This window comes from Podarcis melisellensis, assembly GCF_964234715.1.
Source record: "Podarcis melisellensis genome assembly, chromosome: 14".
NCBI lineage: Eukaryota > Metazoa > Chordata > Lepidosauria > Squamata > Lacertidae > Podarcis > Podarcis melisellensis.
In genome coordinates, this window is record NC_138546.1 from 19221563 (window position 1) to 19239769 (window position 18207).

Below are 18207 nucleotides of genomic sequence, written 5' to 3' on the forward strand. Positions count from 1 at the left end.
TTACAAAGTTGTAAGTCTTATCCTGTTGCCTTGTAGATGCCATGCCAAAAAAACCCCTCTCCCCTCTGCCAACTTCCTCACTAAAGAATCAAGCAATTCTTTAAAAAGATTTTCTGTAAGTACAATGAAGAGCTTGTCTCCCAACTATCTCTCTTGCCATCTCGATCATTGGCAATTTGAGTGTTTTCAGCAGGTGTGATTTCCCCCGTCATCGCCATGCTCTGCTAGTTCTTGGCATAAAATTAAAGGGGATATGCCCTTTAAATGTTGTATTAACATTTCAAGGTTAAATTGGTGCACTGTTGTCGTCCCCTCCTTATTCATGCCTTGACAAAACACCCTTTTTCAAGCAATTGTGACTGTGCAAGCATTTATCCAACTGAGCTGGGAGTAGAACCATCAGGTGGCAAAGTCTTGGATGAGTCCAGCTGGTGACCCCTGATTCCAATTCCCATTTTGGTGGGGTGATTGTTTTTATTTTTACTTTATAATACACAAAAAGCAATAGACAAAGCAAGTGAGTTAAAGAAAAGAAAGCAAGGCAGTGAGAAGAGAGGAGAGAGTGCTAGTATTCAAAAAACAGCGTTATAATTCCTAACAATTGTCCTTCACAAATACATTACTATTCAAGAATGTTTCTGCATAGCGGTCATGAGAAGTGGGTGGCTGCTAGTCATGGTCCTTTTACCTTAATGTATTCAGTAAATGGATGCAAAACATTTGAAAAAGTTGCTGTTCCTTTTCGGATAGTGTAGGATTTGGGCATCTTTTGTTAACTTTTCCATTAGAGCAATGGTCCACCAGCTCTGGAGGTAAAATCAGCATTCTTGTGTGCAGCCTGTAGGGCTTGGGGATATTATCTGCATCCTTGGGGATGTTATCTGCATCCTTGGAGTAGGCCAGCTTCTGGACCATCCACCTGTCACCAGCCTTCTCTCCTGTGCCCTCTAGGAAGAAGGGGAGATCATTGTGGAGAGCTTGCTGAACATCTCCTGGGGGCTGCTCAGGTCCATCAGTTTGCAGATGCAGGATGACAGCTAGTGCATATGCCCACTGCCTTCCTCCTCCTCCTCCTACTGGCATTCCGGCTGCAACCTGAGAACACACTCTGAGTATAACCTACATCGCAGGGTTGTTGTGAGCAGTGCTTTTTTCTGGGGGGGAGAAGGGACGCAGGGGTACGCATACCCCTAAACATTATTTTAATCTAAATTTGGCCTCATTGAGGAACAGTATTTCATATGGGTAGGAAAATGAGACCCCTGACCCCTGACAGTTAAGTCCAGTTGCGAACAACTCTGGGGTTGCGGCGCTCATCTCGTTTTACTGGCCAAGGGAGCCGGCATTTGTCCGCAGACAGGTTTTCCGGGTCATGTGGCCAGCATGACTAAGCCGCTTCTGGCGAACAAGAGCGGTGCACAGAAACACCGTTTACCTTCCCGCCGGAGTGGTACCTATTTATCTACTTACACTTGATGTGCTTTCAAACTGCTAGGTTGGCAGGAGCTGAGACCGAGCAACGGGTTTAGACCACAGCGCCACCCATGTCCCTAAACATGAGAGTAAAGTTAAAGGTACCCCTGCCCGTACGGGCCAGTCGTGTCCGACTCTAGGGTTGTGCACCCATCTCACTTAAGAGGCCGGGGGCCAGCGCTGTCCGGAGGCACTTCCGGGTCACGTGGCCAGCGTGACGAAGCTGCTCTGGCGAGCCAGCACCAGCGCAGCGCACGGAAACGCCGTTTACCTTCCTGCTATAAAGCGGTACCTATTTATCTACTTGCACTTTAGGGGTGCTTTCGAACTGCTAGGTGGGCAGGAGCTGGGACCGAAAGACGGGAGCTCACCCCGCCGCAGGGATTCGAACCGCCGACCATGCGATCAGCAAGCCCTAGGCACTGAGGTTTTACCCACAGCGCCACCTGCGTCCCCAAACATGAGAGTACGTATCCCTAAATATTTTTTAAAGAAAAAAAAAGCACTGGTTGTGAGGATAAAAATGGGGAGAACTATATATGCTACCTTGAGCTCCTTGTAGGAAAGGTTAGAGGTCTAATAAGTTCGTAAGCAATTATTGGTAGCAGTGGGCTTCCGTGGTGGTCTGGGGCTCCACCACTCGCATCACCCACACTTTCCGTGAGAGAGGGTCAACCGAGTCACGAGTTGCAAATAGACAACTTCAAGACTGAACTTTGTGCTTCCCTTGTCATAACCTGCATGCATTACAGATTACGTAGTTCTCTTGGCATATTTTAATTTCCTTGCATGGGTTGGGCTAAATGGCCCTTGGGATCACCTCGAATTATACAATGCTATGATTCCTCCGCACAGGGACGCAGAGAAGAATCCCGCCCATCCAGCCTGGATTTGGATCCAAGATGGCGACCGATCTGAAAGCGGCCTATCTCGGCAATGATCCCCCACCTACATAATGCAGGCGATACTTCCTTGGTCAGATTCAGCGGAAGGCGCTCTAGCCCTCCCACTCGATCTCCCACAAGATGGCGGCTCTCCTTTGGCTGATGCTTTGCGGGTCGGCGACATTAACGCTGCTGCTGCTTCTCCTGTTACTATGGCAACGGCAGCGGCCTGCTGGTTCCGAGGACCGCGTGGCGGTGGTGGTGCTGGGCGACCTGGGCCGCAGCCCCCGCATGCAGTACCACGCCCTGTCGCTGGCCCGCCGCGGCCGCCGCGTCCACTTTATCGGGTACCCGGGTGAGTCCGAGGTGCTGGGGCTTTTTCCAGCCTGGAAGCCACGCCTCCTACTGCCTTGCTGCAACCCCTCATTCCAAAAGATGTCCGAGGGCTTTTGCGCTTCCCTTTGGTTCGATGAAAGGCACTCTGCATATGCTCAGAGGCACTCTTGCACTACATTGTTATTTTTAACAGAATACCGCTAAGGTATGCAGCCGGGGATCTTGCTTCTTTGCAAACCCTCATTGCAGAGATGTGAGGGAGCTTAAGCGTTGTGAAAGGTACTCTGCATATGTTCAGATGCACTCTTGCACAGCAGTGTTGTTGTTATTAACAGAATGCTGTTAATGTAGCTAGCCATGCATCTTATTATAATTAATTTTTTGCTAACCCGTGTTCCGGGTATTTGAGAGAGTTTAAGTGCTTGGGGAAGAAGGGGCACTCTTCATATGCTCAGATGCAACCATTTAGAGATGGTCATCTGAAGGTCTACTGGTTCCCCACTCCTTCAGCAGTGGGTGTCCTTTTAAACTGCCATAGGTATACACTGAGTTACCCTAATATGTGTATAGGTTTTTGCCCCCAGAACACCCACATTGCTGGCTTATATACTGAATTAATATTTGCTGTTCCCACTTAATTTGCTTTCACATTCTGTTCTGTTTATGTATGGATTTTCTTTATGCTGGATGGATTTTCTTAATTGTTTACTTTTCTTTCAGGCACAAAGCCACACAGCGAGATTATACGTAATGGAAACATACAGATTGTTCATATCTCTGAGCTCAAAATTTGGCAAGGTATGGTGAACATTGCAGTATTTGGTGTGTTTTTTTAAAAAAAGGATGCACCAGTTTTTAAATCAAGGCTCCTTTGACAGAAAAAAATGCATTTTTTTCTATTTTGTATTTTAAACATATTGTGTAACTTGAGTTTAATGTTTGTTATTGGTATTTTTAATGAACTTATTGTAAACAGCTTTCTGTGTTTTATTGTGTGTGTTGCAACTCTGATGACTGTTTATTTCCTCTTGTAGTTGGGCCAAAGATGTTCCAGTATATCGCAAAAGTCATTTTACAGAGCATCCAACTATTGTATACAATGCTGAGGATAGCTAAACCAAACTATGTACTTCTCCAGGTACATATGCGTCATGAGAACTGTATACAGTATTTGTGTCTCCTAGGTCTGTTTAAAACATACCACTTTTAAAGCAGTGGCAGTTGGGAAATGTTTTATTTAAAGTGTGTTTTAATTTGAATACTATATTTGGAATATTGATACACGTACGCTTTGTCTGCAGTAGTCCAAGGTTTGTTTTTAGAGCAGATTCTTACATTTTTGCCTTAACTTGTTAATTTGGGTAGCAGCCTGTTATATAATCACAAGCAAATATCATTAGGTGATGGTGAATGCTGTAAGAACAGGTTGCTGGACTAGATGGGTCTTTTTGGTCTTAGCCTGCCAGCAGAAGGATAACAATGAAGCAGCCAACCTAACCTTTCTTGGGAGGGAATTCCACAATATGCTTTTGATGTTTATGGGACTGAGAGAAGATGCTCACCTGAGACTCTTAGCAACCATCCTAAAGAATCTTGGGAACTGTAATTTGTTAAAGGGACTGGTAATTCAATCTCTGTGGGTGTTAAACTACAGTTCTCAAGATTCTTAGGGGGAAGCCATGTGCTTAAAATGTGTGGTGTTGATACGACCTATGGCACTGAGATAAAGGCTTTGGGGAAAATGAGACTTAGGAGGAAATATTTGAAGGGTAGGGGAAGAGAGCTGTGGCATTCTGGGTAGGAGTTAAAGGCCCAGTCAGAGGAAGAAAGCAAGAGCTCTTATTCTTTGGTATTGCACTGTCTCTTGCTCTCTGAAACAGGCTCTCTTTCTCTTCATTTTTATGACCAGAATCCTCCAGGTCTGCCCAGCATAGCTGTTACCTGGGTGGCTTGTCTTCTAAGAAGCAGTAAGCTCATCATCGATTGGCACAACTACGGCTATACCATAATGAGCCTCACACATGGAACGAGGCACCCTATTGTCCGGATTGCTAAGTGGTTTGTACAACAGCTGTTTATAGTTTATTAGACACCGTTGGCCAAGTCGTCAGTGAACCATGGGGATTATTCATTTTTTTATATGTGTGTGTGCACATGTATTTATGTAGGTTTAAAAATAGCCATCTCCTTCCTTATGGGTCAATATAATGGTTTTGAAACCCAACAGAAGATGGTTTTGAACCCATGTGCTTTTTAAAGGTCCTATGAACAGTGTCCTATATTGCCCCGTCCCCCCATTTTATCTGTATAACCACCCTGGGAGGCAGTTTAGGCTGAGATTTGGTGATTGGCACAAGGTGACTTCATGACAGTGAGCATTTCAACCATGTCAGAATGAGATCTTCCTCATCTGACAGTAGCCACTGCACCACACTCCCTCGTAATGCTCCTTTGTGAGTATTTCAGAAGCGCTAGAAACTTGATGAAATATTTGTACTGTACATCCATTAGCAACTGGCCTCATGCAGTGCATTGCTGAAGGTGAATACAGTATGATCACATCTTACACTCAGTTAGCTGGCAGCCATACGTGGTTGAAGGCAGACTGGTTGAAAATGCACAAGTTAAATCCAAGCAAGGCAGAGAGCTTAAAAGCTCTTTTTGTGCCAGATCCACTTGGGTTACCTGGCATGAAAAGAGCTTGGTAAGCTCTCCACCTTGCTTGCTGGGCAAGGCTTGCTCGCCATGTGGACTCTGGGAGTATTGGGGATTCTCTCTCTCCCCTGCTCCAAGAGTGGCTCCAAGAGTTTGGATATACACTGTTTTTGTGTATACGTAGAACCCTTTGAACCGAACCCCTGCTTAAGATGCAGTTGTCCTGTATTTAGGTAAACAGGACAGGTTTGCTATATTTGAACATGTTATCATATTGATTTTGATTTTATTAGTCACATACTAGAATAGTCTCGGGACGCAGGTGGCGCTGTGGGTTAAAGCCTCAGCGCCTAGGACTTACCGATCGAAAGGTCGGCGGTTCGAATCCCTGCGGCGGGGTGCGCTCCCGCTGCTCGGTCCCAGCGTCTGCCAACCTAGCAGTTCGAAAGCACCTCCGGGTGCAAGTAGATAAATAGGGACCACTTACCAGCGGGAAGGTAAACGGCGTTTCCGTGTGTGGCTCTGGCTTGCCAGAGCAGCGATGTCACACTGGCCACGTGACCCGGAAGTGTCTCCGGACAGCGCTGGCCCCTGGCCTCTTAAGTGAGATGGGCGCACAACCCCAGAGTCTGTCAAGACTGGCCTGTACGGGCAGGGGTACCTTTACCTTTACCTTAGAATAGTCTCTGCCTTACATAGCATGTGGATAAAATTGTTGGTGTGTATCTCGTGATAACAAATGGGGTCCCGCTCCAGGTAAAGCTAGTCAAGCCTATGGCTGCCATCTTTCATGCAGTGGGCTGCATCTGGACTAAGTTAATTGAACATGGGTATATTGAAATCAATGCGAAAACTTCAGGCCACAGCAAGACTTAAATCTCAATTATTTCAGTGGGAATTCCATGCAGTTAATATAGTCTGGATCCAGCTCTCAGTGGAGTTTACTTTTGAGTAGTTATTCATAGGGTAATAGCATAAAAGCTGCTGAAAATGTTTTGAGATGGAGTTGGGCCATGACGTTATGTGGTGGGCAACTTTTTAGGTTTGACGTTATTCTCAGGTTGTTGTTTTTAGTGTGTGAGACCATTGAATTCCCAGGTTATGAGGAATTGTGTATAAGAAATATATGAACATATATTGCATTTTTGAGGTTTAAATGGATTTGAGAAATGAAGGAAAGCATATGATTTTGCCTTATTTTTTATTTTTTTAAAAAGGCATTGCAACCGGGGAATAAACTTATATTCCCATGAAAGCATCTGAGATGGGTTAGTAGAACCAGTATTTAGTAACTGATGGACATTCAATTTATTTCAGGTATGAAGAATTCTTTGGGCGCCTGTCTGACTATAACATTTGTGTGACTAACTCAATGAAAGAGGATCTTCTGGTGAACTGTAACATCAGGTAAATGAGTGGCTCACAATCGGCTCTACCAAATGAGTTGTATGTGTTGCAAGGACCTTTACTAGACCATATGGAAATATCCAGCAGAGCCAGTGGAATATTAACAATATTGTTAATATTAACAATTAACTAAAACATAACTTATATATAATATTGTTAATATTGGTATTTTTTGTCTCTGCAAATTTCTTTGAACCTTATTGTATTGAAAAACAGCATATAAAAGTATGCATATCATAAGAACAAATGAACAGGGTCACTTCCTCCAGCACTTTGAATGTTAGGTTTACTGAGGGGCCTGCAGAGGTTTAGCTCAAAGTGCTTCTCCTCAACCCCTGGGATCTTGCACCACAAAATCACAGTGTGCAGATTTGTTCTAGCTGCATTAGCCTACTCATGTGATGCCCAGTGTGTGAATATCAAGCATGGATGAAGCCTCAAGTGCTCTCATCACATGTACCCTTTCTCTTCTCTAATATAACACCTGCCTATAGCTTTCCTGCCTTAACGTTGTGTAAAAATATTTCCAGGGCACTTCTATAGTACCTTTTTACATTCACTGATTTTTTTATATATAGTAATATTTTATTAAGATAATTTCAGTTGGAAGAAATGAAGAGAACAACAAAAAAAGAAAGAGAAAGAAAGCAAAACATAAAACATACAATAAGAAAAAAAGATAAAATATGCTAAATACAGCGTAGTTACATTTCCTTACATTATTATATAGATATATAAGTAATATTATTGTCCTTTTGGCTAAGATCAAGTATAGTATCTGATTTTTATCTTTATTGTTTTGACTTCTGGGCCCCTTTGCGTTGCAGAGCGACGACCCTCTATGACAAGCCAGCTTCTTTCTTCAAGCAAACGCCATTGATCGATCAGCATAAGTTGTTCATGAAACTAGCCAAAGAATATGCTCCGTTTAAAGGCCAACTTGTGTAAGTTAAAATATGCTGTTGTATGCACTCCTACTTAGTTTGGAACTGGCGTGCTTAAGAACACAGGAAGAGCCTTCTGGATCAGGCCAGCGGCTCATCTAATCCAGCATCCTGTTCTCAGAGTGGCCAACTAGATGCTTGTGGGCAAACCTCAAACAGAACCTGAGCACAAGATCCAGCTGCTTTCCAGTAACTGGTATACAAAAGCATTACTATAGAGGCAGGGCATAGCCATTGTGGCTGGTAGCCATGGATGGCTTTCTCCATTAATTTGCCAAACTCCTCTTTTTAAAGCCTTCTAAGTTGGCCATCAATGGAACGTGGGTGGCGCTGTGGGCAAGAGGGCATAAATTATCCAACATATGTGCCAGGTTCTGTGGGTTAAACCACAGAGCCTAGGGCTGGCTGATCAGAAGGTCAGCGGTTCGAATCCCTGCAACAGGGTGAGCTCCCGTTGCTCGGTCCCAGCTCCTGCCAACCTAGCAGTTTGAAAGCACGTCAAGTGCAAGTAGATCAATAGGTACCGCTCTGGTGGGAAGGTAAATGGCGTTTCCGTGCACTGCTCTGGTTCGCTAGAAGCGGCTTAGTCATGCTGGCCACATGACCCGGAAGCTGTCTGTGGACAAACGCCGGCTCCCTCAGCCTATAGAGCGAGATGAGCGCTGCAACCCCAGAGTCGTCCACGACTGGACCTAACGGTCAGGGGTACCTTTACCTTTAAGTTGGCCATTGCTGCCTGCCGTGGGAATGAGTTCCATAATTTAACTATGCTCTGCATGAGTAAGTAACAATGCTTTGTCTTCATTTGGTACCAAGGCAGCTTGGTTAAATACTAATGGGTTGAGGAGCTTAGCAGGGAACTTGGGGGAGGGATAAATATTGACAACATCTCTGCCTAAATATGGAGCTGACCTTTATGGCTTCCATTAATCTGATTTTGGGAGCTATAATGTTTGGTTTGGCACGTGTGCTTTTGCTGATCACACATCTTCCTTGAAGGTTAGTCTTCAGAATCCTGTTTCTCCTCAGAGCAGAATCCAGCCTCCCAGGTGATGTTGAGAAAACTGCCTTTACTCAACTAGACACCAGGAGCGGAAACGTGATGCACTGCATGGGCCGGCCAGCTCTCCTCATCAGCAGCACCAGCTGGACAGGTCTTGGCTCTATACCATTGTCTATGTATCTTCCCGCACAGTATGCTTGAGATGCTTGTACATGAAGCTGTAAAATAGGGATGCAGAACCTCAGGTCCAGGGCCAAATGCAACCCTCCAGGTCTCTTTGCCTGGCCCCTGGGACTCTCCGTAGGCCATGCCCCCTCCTAAGCCACACCTCTCACCAGCCCTGCTTCATATGCTTGGGTATTTTGGCCTGGCTGGAATGTGCTCTTGAACCTCTGATAATGCTTCTTGCTTGTCTGGATGGAGAGGGGTTTGGGAGTAGAAACTAGCCTATTGTAGAAAGTTAAAATTCACATTTGCAGTTCCCATCTCTTTTGCCTCTGGCTCTGCCCCCCACGGCAGTGTTTCCTCTAGAAGGGAATGCTGCCTTTGGGCTGGAAAGGTGCCCCACTCCCGCTGTAAGACTTTGCACTAACTGTGTACCAAGTACTTGAGCAGAGAAAACTTCAAGATTGCTTGGAATTCTTTTTTAAAAAATTAGTGGAAGTACATAATCATGGTTGCTTACAGAAGCTGATTGCATCCCACTTCCAAGGAGAGGATAATTTTCATGTCCCTCTTTCCTTGGATTTCTGATCATGTATGGCTGTGTTGAAAAATATAATCTCATCATGTGGGCAGGAGCTGTGAACATAAAGCTCCACATGAAGAGTATAACATAAACATTGTCTTGTTCTGTACTAGAATTACTCCAAAAACTGTGTCAGGCCACTAACTTTTCAACAGCCTTTCTCTTCCCCTTCATTCCTTTCATAATGATGTTGCTTGGTTTTCACAGTCTACTTGCAAATGTTTGGAAAACATTTGTTTTATTAGCAAATATTAATTGAGTTTTAATTAATGTTTGTAGGTTATGAAGCAGTTTTGAAATTGACAGGATGAAATAAGTGACCTGGAGCACACGGCAGCCTAATATAAACTGGAGCACACGGCAGCCTAATTTATGTCAGAGCTCCATTCTTTTCCCTAGTAAAAGTAACAGAGCTGACCCTAGGACTAGGCAGGGTAAGATGGAATATTTTGAGGGAGTACAATTTATTTAGGATTACAGTATATGGTTGGGAGACTCTTTGAGTCTTCTCCCTTAGGCAACAAAATATATTGGGATCATCTGTGTGTGTAAAGTTTGTAGACAGTCATTTTATGTATTTAAAGCATTTTTACTCTTTCAGTCAAAATGGCTCCCAGAGCTGCTTATAGAGTAAATGAATCCCTGCCCTCAGGTTTCCACTCAAGAAAACAAGACACAAAAGCTAAAAGGGATGGGAAGGGAAGATGAAAATAAGCAACCTCAGGCAGCGGTTTCTTAAAGGTTACAAAGTTCTTATAATGGCAAAACAGTTCAGTTAGCTTCTGTTGGGAGACAGTTGTGGAAGAGCTAGTGGAATAGTCAAAAGGCCTTAAGGAATCCAGCAAATGCACAAAGCATTTGGAGTTGATTTCAGAGTTGGTCTCAGTGGGCTTAAACATGTCTAATGCCAACACAGAATACATTGCTATTTGAATGAATGTGACAAATACAGAAGAGATTACTTTAGCTGCATGTCTTCTAGCTGCTGTGAGCCCCTTTGGCTGTACAAGAAAGAAGCATTGTGTTGATTACCTCATTTGCTCTACATTATACAGTTGCTACAGAGACAGCACTCAAAAGCAGAATTGCTTTAGGTGAAACCAGAGTTATTGCTGTGATTCTTGTATATTAACTGCAAACTTTTTCTCCCTTTTCTAGAAGATGAAGATTTTTCCATCCTATTAAGAGCTTTAGAAGGTGGGTTATTAAGGAAGCATTCTGTCTTTCTAAACAAGCAAACCTGGATCCACTGCTGTCACTGGAGGCACAGGCGGCCTCAACAGTGTGGGCTGCCCATAATTTGATTTGTTCTGGCCCTCCTGCTGAAAGTGATTCCCCATCCCTGCATTAGCTGAATTGGCAACTGAATCAGAAAGCAGGAACTGTGGTCTATCCTCTTCCTTTCTTCACTTTCTGGGAACAGTATACTATTAGGTGGCTAAGAGTGGGAAGGGTATTTTGAGCAGTGGGGGAGAGACATTTGCATTGGTGAACACACCTCCTTGAATGCTAATAAGCAGAACTCAACTGTGGTTACCCCCTACTGCAACCAAAGCTATTGTTTCCTCAATCCTGTGAACCTCAGTTTTCTCCTGCCCACAGCTGCAAGAAGAAAAGGGGGCTGGAGAGAAAAGCAGTGGCAGCTGCATGCTCTTTTACCCCTGGCAGAGCATCTTTCTCAGCAGAGGACTGAGACCAGCAGTTCCAACATGTCTATCAGAAAAAGCGAGAGCTGTGAGAGCACCAAGGAAAAGGCCCCCATCAGAGAACAGGCTTGTTCTCTTATGGGGAACAGTTCTGTTTGCATTGCCACATGTGTTCTGTGCATATCTGGGATTCAGGTGTTGGCTACAAAGTTTCCTTTTGCGTCATTCTTGACTTAAAATACTCTTTTATCAAGGCATGCTGAAAACTTGGTTATAGGTTGGCATCTAGATGCCTAAACTAAAAAATAGGTAGCAACTACAAGGGCGCCCACTCTCTCCCCCCCCCCCAATTTTCTCTCTCCTATTGGTGCAGATTCACTTTGGGATCTGTCTACAAACAATCTTGGCTGTAAGACTGTAGCTCTTCCCACCTCAGTCTTCCTGCTTGCTGTAGAAATCCCAAACTTGTTTAAAATAAAAAAAAGTTGCCTTTTGTAGCCTGTCACTTTGTTCCAATGATGGTTTTGGTAAAGTCACAACTTTTACCTTTTTTTTGTTGCACAGAATATGAACGCTATCTCAACGATGGAGCAAAGCTTCCTCCTCTTGTGTGTGTGATAACAGGTAGCAGCTTTTAAATCATTTGTCTCACTTTTCATAGTTTGCACCTGTAAAGGTTTTGGACTGGGCGTGCTGATTCATTTCAACAATCAGTGCATGCTTTTTGGTCAATCCTTTGTCAGAAGGCAAAGTGTTGTGGCTCCAAGTCACCCAGTGAGCTCCAAGGCTGAGAAGCGATTTTGACTCTGTTCTCCCAGCTCATAGCCTGACATTCTATAACCATGGCATCACGCTGGTTCTGGGCATTCAAATGAAATCTTGCCCAGAGGATGATAACTCTCACAATGCACCCTTTTGGATCAGCAGCAAACCGTTTTGTTCATTTTCTTTAATTTAAAAAGGCAAAGGGCCTCTGAAGGAGTATTACAACAAGCTGATTGCAGAGCTGCATTTCAAGCATATCCAGATCTGTACTCCCTGGCTGGAAGCAGAGGATTACCCCCTTCTCCTTGGTAAGGAAGATCTTCGAATTCTCAGTGTGCTTCAATGTGCCATTTTGAAAATGTACAGGAGCAGACTCATGAGATCTTCGGAGTATAGGATAGTGGTCCATTGCAGGACTGTGATAGCAGAACCTGCTATTGAATAATAGAATCATAGAATTGTAGAGTTGGAAGGGACCCCAAGGGTCATCTAGCCCAACCCCTTGCACTGCAGGAATCCTGCCCACAGCCATCCCTGGGTGGGCTTGAACCACCAACCTTCTGGTTAACAGCCAGATGCCCCGACCCACTTGAAATGGGTCCTTTGAAGTAGGAGAGGAACTTGCACCCTTTCCTCCCTTTTCTTCTCCACAAGGGTGCTGACTGGCAGGGCAGAGGGAAAACAAGATGGCAGTGATTTGTACAAATTGGCTAAGGTACAGAACTGTCTCTTCAGCATACAATGGAAGCTACATAATGGAAGGCACCAGAATTACCTCTGCAGTGGGGGGAGGTATCCCACAGCATGGAGGCTGCCAGTGAGAATGGCTTTCCCCAGGGCACCACTCCTAGAAACTCCAAGGGCAGTGGAACTACAAAGAAGGCCCCTCTCTGCTGGTCTTGGCACCTGAGATGATCTGGGGGGAAGAAGATGTCAGTAGAGAGGGTCTTGTATTCTGGCTCAGGTTCCTAAGTGACCTGGGCTTGGGATGTTTGAGCGACAGTGAAACAGTTTCAAGTGGGTGCTATGCAAGAGCTGGTGTACAGTTCCTGCGTGCCTCATTTTAACTGCCCCACAAACTCCTCCTTGGCAGGCCTCAATACCACTTGATTTGTATGCCTCATTTTTCCCCCGAGTGACAACAAGCCATCTATTACTTGAGCAGCTACAAAAAACCCAAAAAACTCATTTGCAGAATATACTCAATGGGGGGTTGGTTTCTCTTACAGGCTCAGCTGACCTGGGCGTCTGTCTTCATATGTCCTCTAGTGGCTTGGATCTACCTATGAAGGTCGTGGACATGTTTGGCTGCTGCTTGCCTGTGTGTGCAGTGCACTTCCAGTGGTAAGAGCACACCTGTGTGTTTCAGCATCTCAAAAGAACCTGGCATTAGACCATTGGTCCATCTAGTGCAGTACAGTCATACACCTCGGGTTGAATACGCTTCGAGTTGAGCACGTTCGAGTTACGCTCTGCGGCAACCCGGAAGTAACGTGCCCCGTTACTTCCAGGTTGCCACGGAGCGCAATTTCCGTGGCAACCCGGAAGTAACGGAGCGCGTTACTTCCAGGTTTCGCCGCTTGCGCATGAGCAGACGCTCAAAATGACATCATGTGCATGCGCAGAAGCGGCGAAAAGCAACGCGCGTGTGCGCAGATGTGCCGTCGCTAGTTACGTTTGCTTCTAGATGCGAACAGGGCTCCGGAACGGATCCCGTTCGTATCTAGAGTACCACTGTAATGTTTACACTGGCAGGCAGCACCTCTCAGGGGTTTCAGGCAGGGAGTCTTCCCCGGCCCTGCCTGGGGATAATGGGATTTGAAGCTGAGACCTTCTGCATGCAAAGCAGATGCTCTACCGATGAGTTACGGCTCTTCCCCCATCTTGTGTATCCCTTGTTGGTTAACCCATCTCTCTATTCTTTGAGATCTTTATTTGTTTATTATTATTATTGGTGGTGGTTGTTACTACAAATGGGCCCTGCAACAAAAAGTTGCAGAATGCTCCTGTTCAGGCTGCAGCCAGTCTGGAGCTCCTTGCAGATTCCTCTGGTTTTTTTTATACTCCTTGGCAGCTCACAGGTCCTTGTCAGCTCCCTTTAGTTAGAAATAATTGGGAAACTATTGTTTTTATTTTAATTTGGAAATCTTGCTGTGCTTTTCTGTGCTGTGTTTGGGGCTGATGTGGTCCAAAATACCTAGAAGGCAGCAGGCTGGTGCATTAATGTGGTATGTTAACTGTTAACCCGCTCCCTCACTGAAGAAAACAACTTTGAGATTCTTTCTAGTGCTGTTTTGCTTATTTTTGTAGTATACATGAACTTGTGAAGCATGAAGTAAATGGTTTGGTGTTCCGGGACTCAAGCGAACTTGCAGAGCAACTGAAGGTAACATAGAACAAGAGAACTTTGACTTGCTGATGGGGCTCATTGAGCATTCATTGCTCTGGAAACATCAAGGAAGCTGGATGTTTTGGTGGCAGGAGGGAAGTTTCATCTTTGAATGCTGCTTCATAGTTTAAAAACAAAAACTTCCTGAACATAGAAAATTAGGAGAAATATATAAGCTAACATTCTCCCTGAAGCACTAGCTTTCTATGTGCAGGGAGTTGCTTTTAAATAAGTGGAAAGGGACATCCATTCTCTCTCTCTTGTGCATATGTTGTCCTTTTAAAAATATATAGCTTTATTTTTTTTATTAAGGATTTTCCAGTATATGGAATGCTAAACATACCATCAATTTTCTTAAAGGAAAAAAAAATCAAACACAACCAACTTAGTTAGGATGCATAGAGTATAGAATTGCAACTCCCCCCCCCCCAAGCCCTTCATTATTTTCTCAGTAGGTCAGCAAGATTTCATAATGATCTGGCATGGGTTAGGTTATTGAATCTTGGAATACATAGTTCTGACTATAATTTACTTGCGTAAACAGTTCTTTGATAATCCCAGGGACTTGTCACATTATTACTGTTCGTGTGCCAATTTTGAAGGTGGTACTTTTCTAGTGAGACATCAGTTTGTTTGTTGATGAAGCAATTGATTCAATGTAGTTTTATCTGGGAAAAATACCTGCATCTTTCCATAATTGCAGGTATAGAAAGTAGAATATTTTTCCATTTTCCTGTATACTGTATTAATCTGTTTCACTCACTCTTTCTAACCTTGCAGATGCTTTTCTTGGAATATTCTTCTGCAGAAGGCAAGCTCAATTTATTCCGAAGGAATCTTTGCACAACCAAGCAGCTGCGGTGGGATGAAAGTTGGGAGCAGACAGTGCTTCCTCTTTTTAGCAGCCGTTAAGCTGATACGACTTCAAAGTTAATTTATAACTTGCACATTCTCAAAATCTGTAACACCACAAGCGTGTTTGTATATCAAAAATTCTTTTTACAAAAGAAAAAGTGATTTTATATGGTGAATAAAAAGTTTTATCTGGAGCTTCGTTATAGGCTTATGCAATTTTTCCACTTTTTCCTCTTAATTTCTATGCTGTGGATAGAGCCAATGTTGTTCTGTATCTACTTACTGCTTCACTGTTTTGTTTTGTTTTTTAATGCAGTAATGAAGTAGGTTGTGGTGCCTTCAGTTATTGTTGCCTAAGTTGCAAGCTGGTAATTCCCTATTTGAAGTGGAAACATGTTACTGTGAATCTTGGAAAGTACCTTTATAACTTCTTCACATTCAAAGGAGATACCATATTGCGATGTGTGTTATTTGTTTCCTACCTCACTTTATAACTGGTACAGTGGTACCTCGGGTTACATACGCTTCAGGTTACAGACTCTGCTAACCCAGAAATAGTGCTTCAGGTTAAGAACTTTGCTTCAGGATGAGAACAGAAATTGTGCTCCGGCGGCGCGGCAGCAGCAGGAGGCCCCATTAGCTAAAGTGGTGCTTCAGGTTAAGAACAGTTTCAGGTTAAGTATGGACCTCTGGAACGAATTAAGTACTTAACCCGAGGTACCACTGTATTTGAACATGAAATGGAGAATTTTACCCAGAACATGTGGGGTCTGAAACCTTAAACTCCACGGTCTATGTTGTGTTACGGTAAATTTAGCATTTTCCTCCTCCTTTGAAAAAGGGGTCATTCTGGTATTTGGATTTCATGTTTAAAACAATGCCTTGAGTGTTAAATCATATTTCATTTTGGGATCTCTTTGTTCAGGGTAGACATTTGTATTGCAAGCAAAAGGACCAAACAGGCTTGGCTGATGAAATAGTAGGACTTGAAGATCTTCTGCCCAAGGTGGAAAGAAGGTTTGCCTCGTTTAAACCTTGGCCATTTTGCTTCGTCCTAAGACTCTCACCAAGGCTTCTTTGACATCTTTATTGCGCAGGCTGTATATGATCGGGTTTATCATGGGGTTGATGATAGTATAGAAGACCGAGATGGCCTTGTCCTCTTCTGGCGTGCGCTGCCCCTTCGACCTCATATACATGAGCATGGCAGTCGTGTAGAAGATAGTCACCACCGTCAGGTGTGCTGAGCAGGTGGAGAAAGCTTTCTGCCTGCTGTCGGCAGAGGCGAGTCGCAGTATGGCAATAATGATGCGTACGTAAGAGAGTACAATCAAGAGAAAGGGGATGATCTCTGTCGCTATGCCCCCCATGTACATTGCACTCTCGCTCACAGAGGTGTCGGCGCACACCAGCTGAAGCATGGCTGGGACTTCGCAGAAATAGTGGTCAATGACATTGGAGCCGCAGAGAGGGAGCTTGAGGACGAAGAGTGGAACCACTGACCCCAGGAAGGTGCTGAGCCAAGACCCAGCAGCCATGCCAATACAAACCGATTTGTTCATTAGAACAGAGTAGCGCAACGGGTGGCAGATGGCGACGTACCGGTCGATCGCCATCACGGCAAGGAAGATGCATTCTGCCGCCCCTAGGAACAGCGTGATATACATCTGAGCCTCACACAACTCGGCTGAGATGGACTTCCTTGTCACCAAGAAGTTCATGAGCATTTTGGGGACAACGGCCGAAGTGCAAATGATATTCAAGACTGCCAGGTTGCAGAGGAAGAAGTACATGGGCATTTGAAGGTGGGGATCCAGGCTGGTCAAAGTGATTACAGCAATATTTCCAATCAGAGTTACGGTGTAGATCACAAGGAATATAATGAAGAGGAAGACTTGGGCCAGTGGGGAGAAAGGGAACCCCAAGAGAACAAATTCTGTGATGACGGTTATGTTTTTCATTTCTATACTTTTCTGTGGGAAGAACAATAGTGGTTTAGTGGTCAAAAGTGCAAGAACTCATCTTGACAGCACCTATAAGCTATGCCTATGAAGAGAGTCTACACACACTCTCATCCCAAAGCAGCAATACATAGCATGATAGCCAGTTGATTAGGATCAGCACATCTGCAGTCCAATGCAAAGATACCTAGTAGTCATTTCCGTCAATCTCATTTCTGACTTCTCAAAACGCATTGCGATCTTAACCCTGCTGAAATGCCACCTTCAGCTTTCAATTAGAAATGGAAACTCTTGTTGCAACTAAGTGCCTGCATTTAAACTGCTGTCAATGGGAAAAAGAAATAGAGAACCATACCACTTTATTTCCCTCATTCTCTGACTACCTCTCTGAGTTAAATCTGTTGCCCTTCAGATGTTGCTGAATTACTGTTTCCATCATCCCTGACCACTGGCCAGGCTGCCTGGGACTGATGGGAGTCGGAGTCCAACAACACCTAGGGGGCCACAAGTTGCCACAACCTGCCCTACATGCTGTGACAGACCAGCCAACCCACTTCTGTTTCTTTCAACTGGGTTTGCTCCCCCTGCTGTTTGAGATCCCTTTTAACAGGAGATGGTTGAGACTGTACCTGTGACCTTCTGTCTCAGAGCTCTGTAGCTCCCTGTTATGTCAAGATGGGATGCATCATTTAACTTCCACCGACAATAGATCACAGAACTGTTTTGTCCCCCAATCGCTCACCTTTTTAATTTGTTTTAAAATAAATGTGTTTCTTATTTTTTTTAAAAAACCTCTTGTCTCTGTGCTGCTTTGGGAAACTGAAGTCGGTGTAAGGTAGCTGATTGGGATGTGGGAACCACCACGTGCACAAATCTACCTAAGTAGGAGGCTCTAGAGGAGCCTTGGAGGCTTTTCAACACAAGTAACTGCCTTATGGCAAGCATGAGCCTTGGCCCACCGATGTGCAGCACCTCTCCACAATTTCACACTGGGCTATTCCTCAGCCCTTTTTGGAAGCACTAGAGATTGAATTTGCATGCAGAACATGTTCTCTACCACAGAGTTGCAGCCCTCTTGAGTGCTGCTTCCACCACCGTTACTAATATATCCTGCTTAATGCCAAAATAGGATTTTAAGTGG

General features: G+C 44.3%; 2 protein-coding genes across 2 annotated transcripts; one reads left to right on the forward strand and one right to left on the reverse strand.

Moving 5' to 3' along the window:
• Positions 1-2371: 2371 nt before the first annotated feature.
• Positions 2372-15299, forward strand: ALG1 (ALG1 chitobiosyldiphosphodolichol beta-mannosyltransferase). Its single transcript, XM_081888934.1, has 13 exons — positions 2372-2712; positions 3414-3491; positions 3728-3831; positions 4603-4751; positions 6666-6755; positions 7583-7699; positions 8729-8853; positions 10609-10647; positions 11661-11720; positions 12059-12169; positions 13091-13205; positions 14172-14247; positions 15031-15299. Exons 1-13 carry the CDS (start codon positions 2499-2501, stop codon positions 15160-15162), a joined length of 1410 nt encoding a protein of 469 aa, XP_081745060.1. The 5' UTR covers positions 2372-2498; the 3' UTR covers positions 15163-15299.
• A 535-nt stretch (positions 15300-15834) lies between these two features.
• LOC309357046 (olfactory receptor 10A7-like) lies at positions 15835-17851 on the reverse strand. Its single transcript, XM_081888936.1, has one exon. The coding sequence runs from the start codon at positions 17064-17066 to the stop codon at positions 16134-16136; it is 933 nt and encodes a 310-aa protein (XP_081745062.1). The 5' UTR covers positions 17067-17851; the 3' UTR covers positions 15835-16133.
• Positions 17852-18207: the final 356 nt, after the last annotated feature.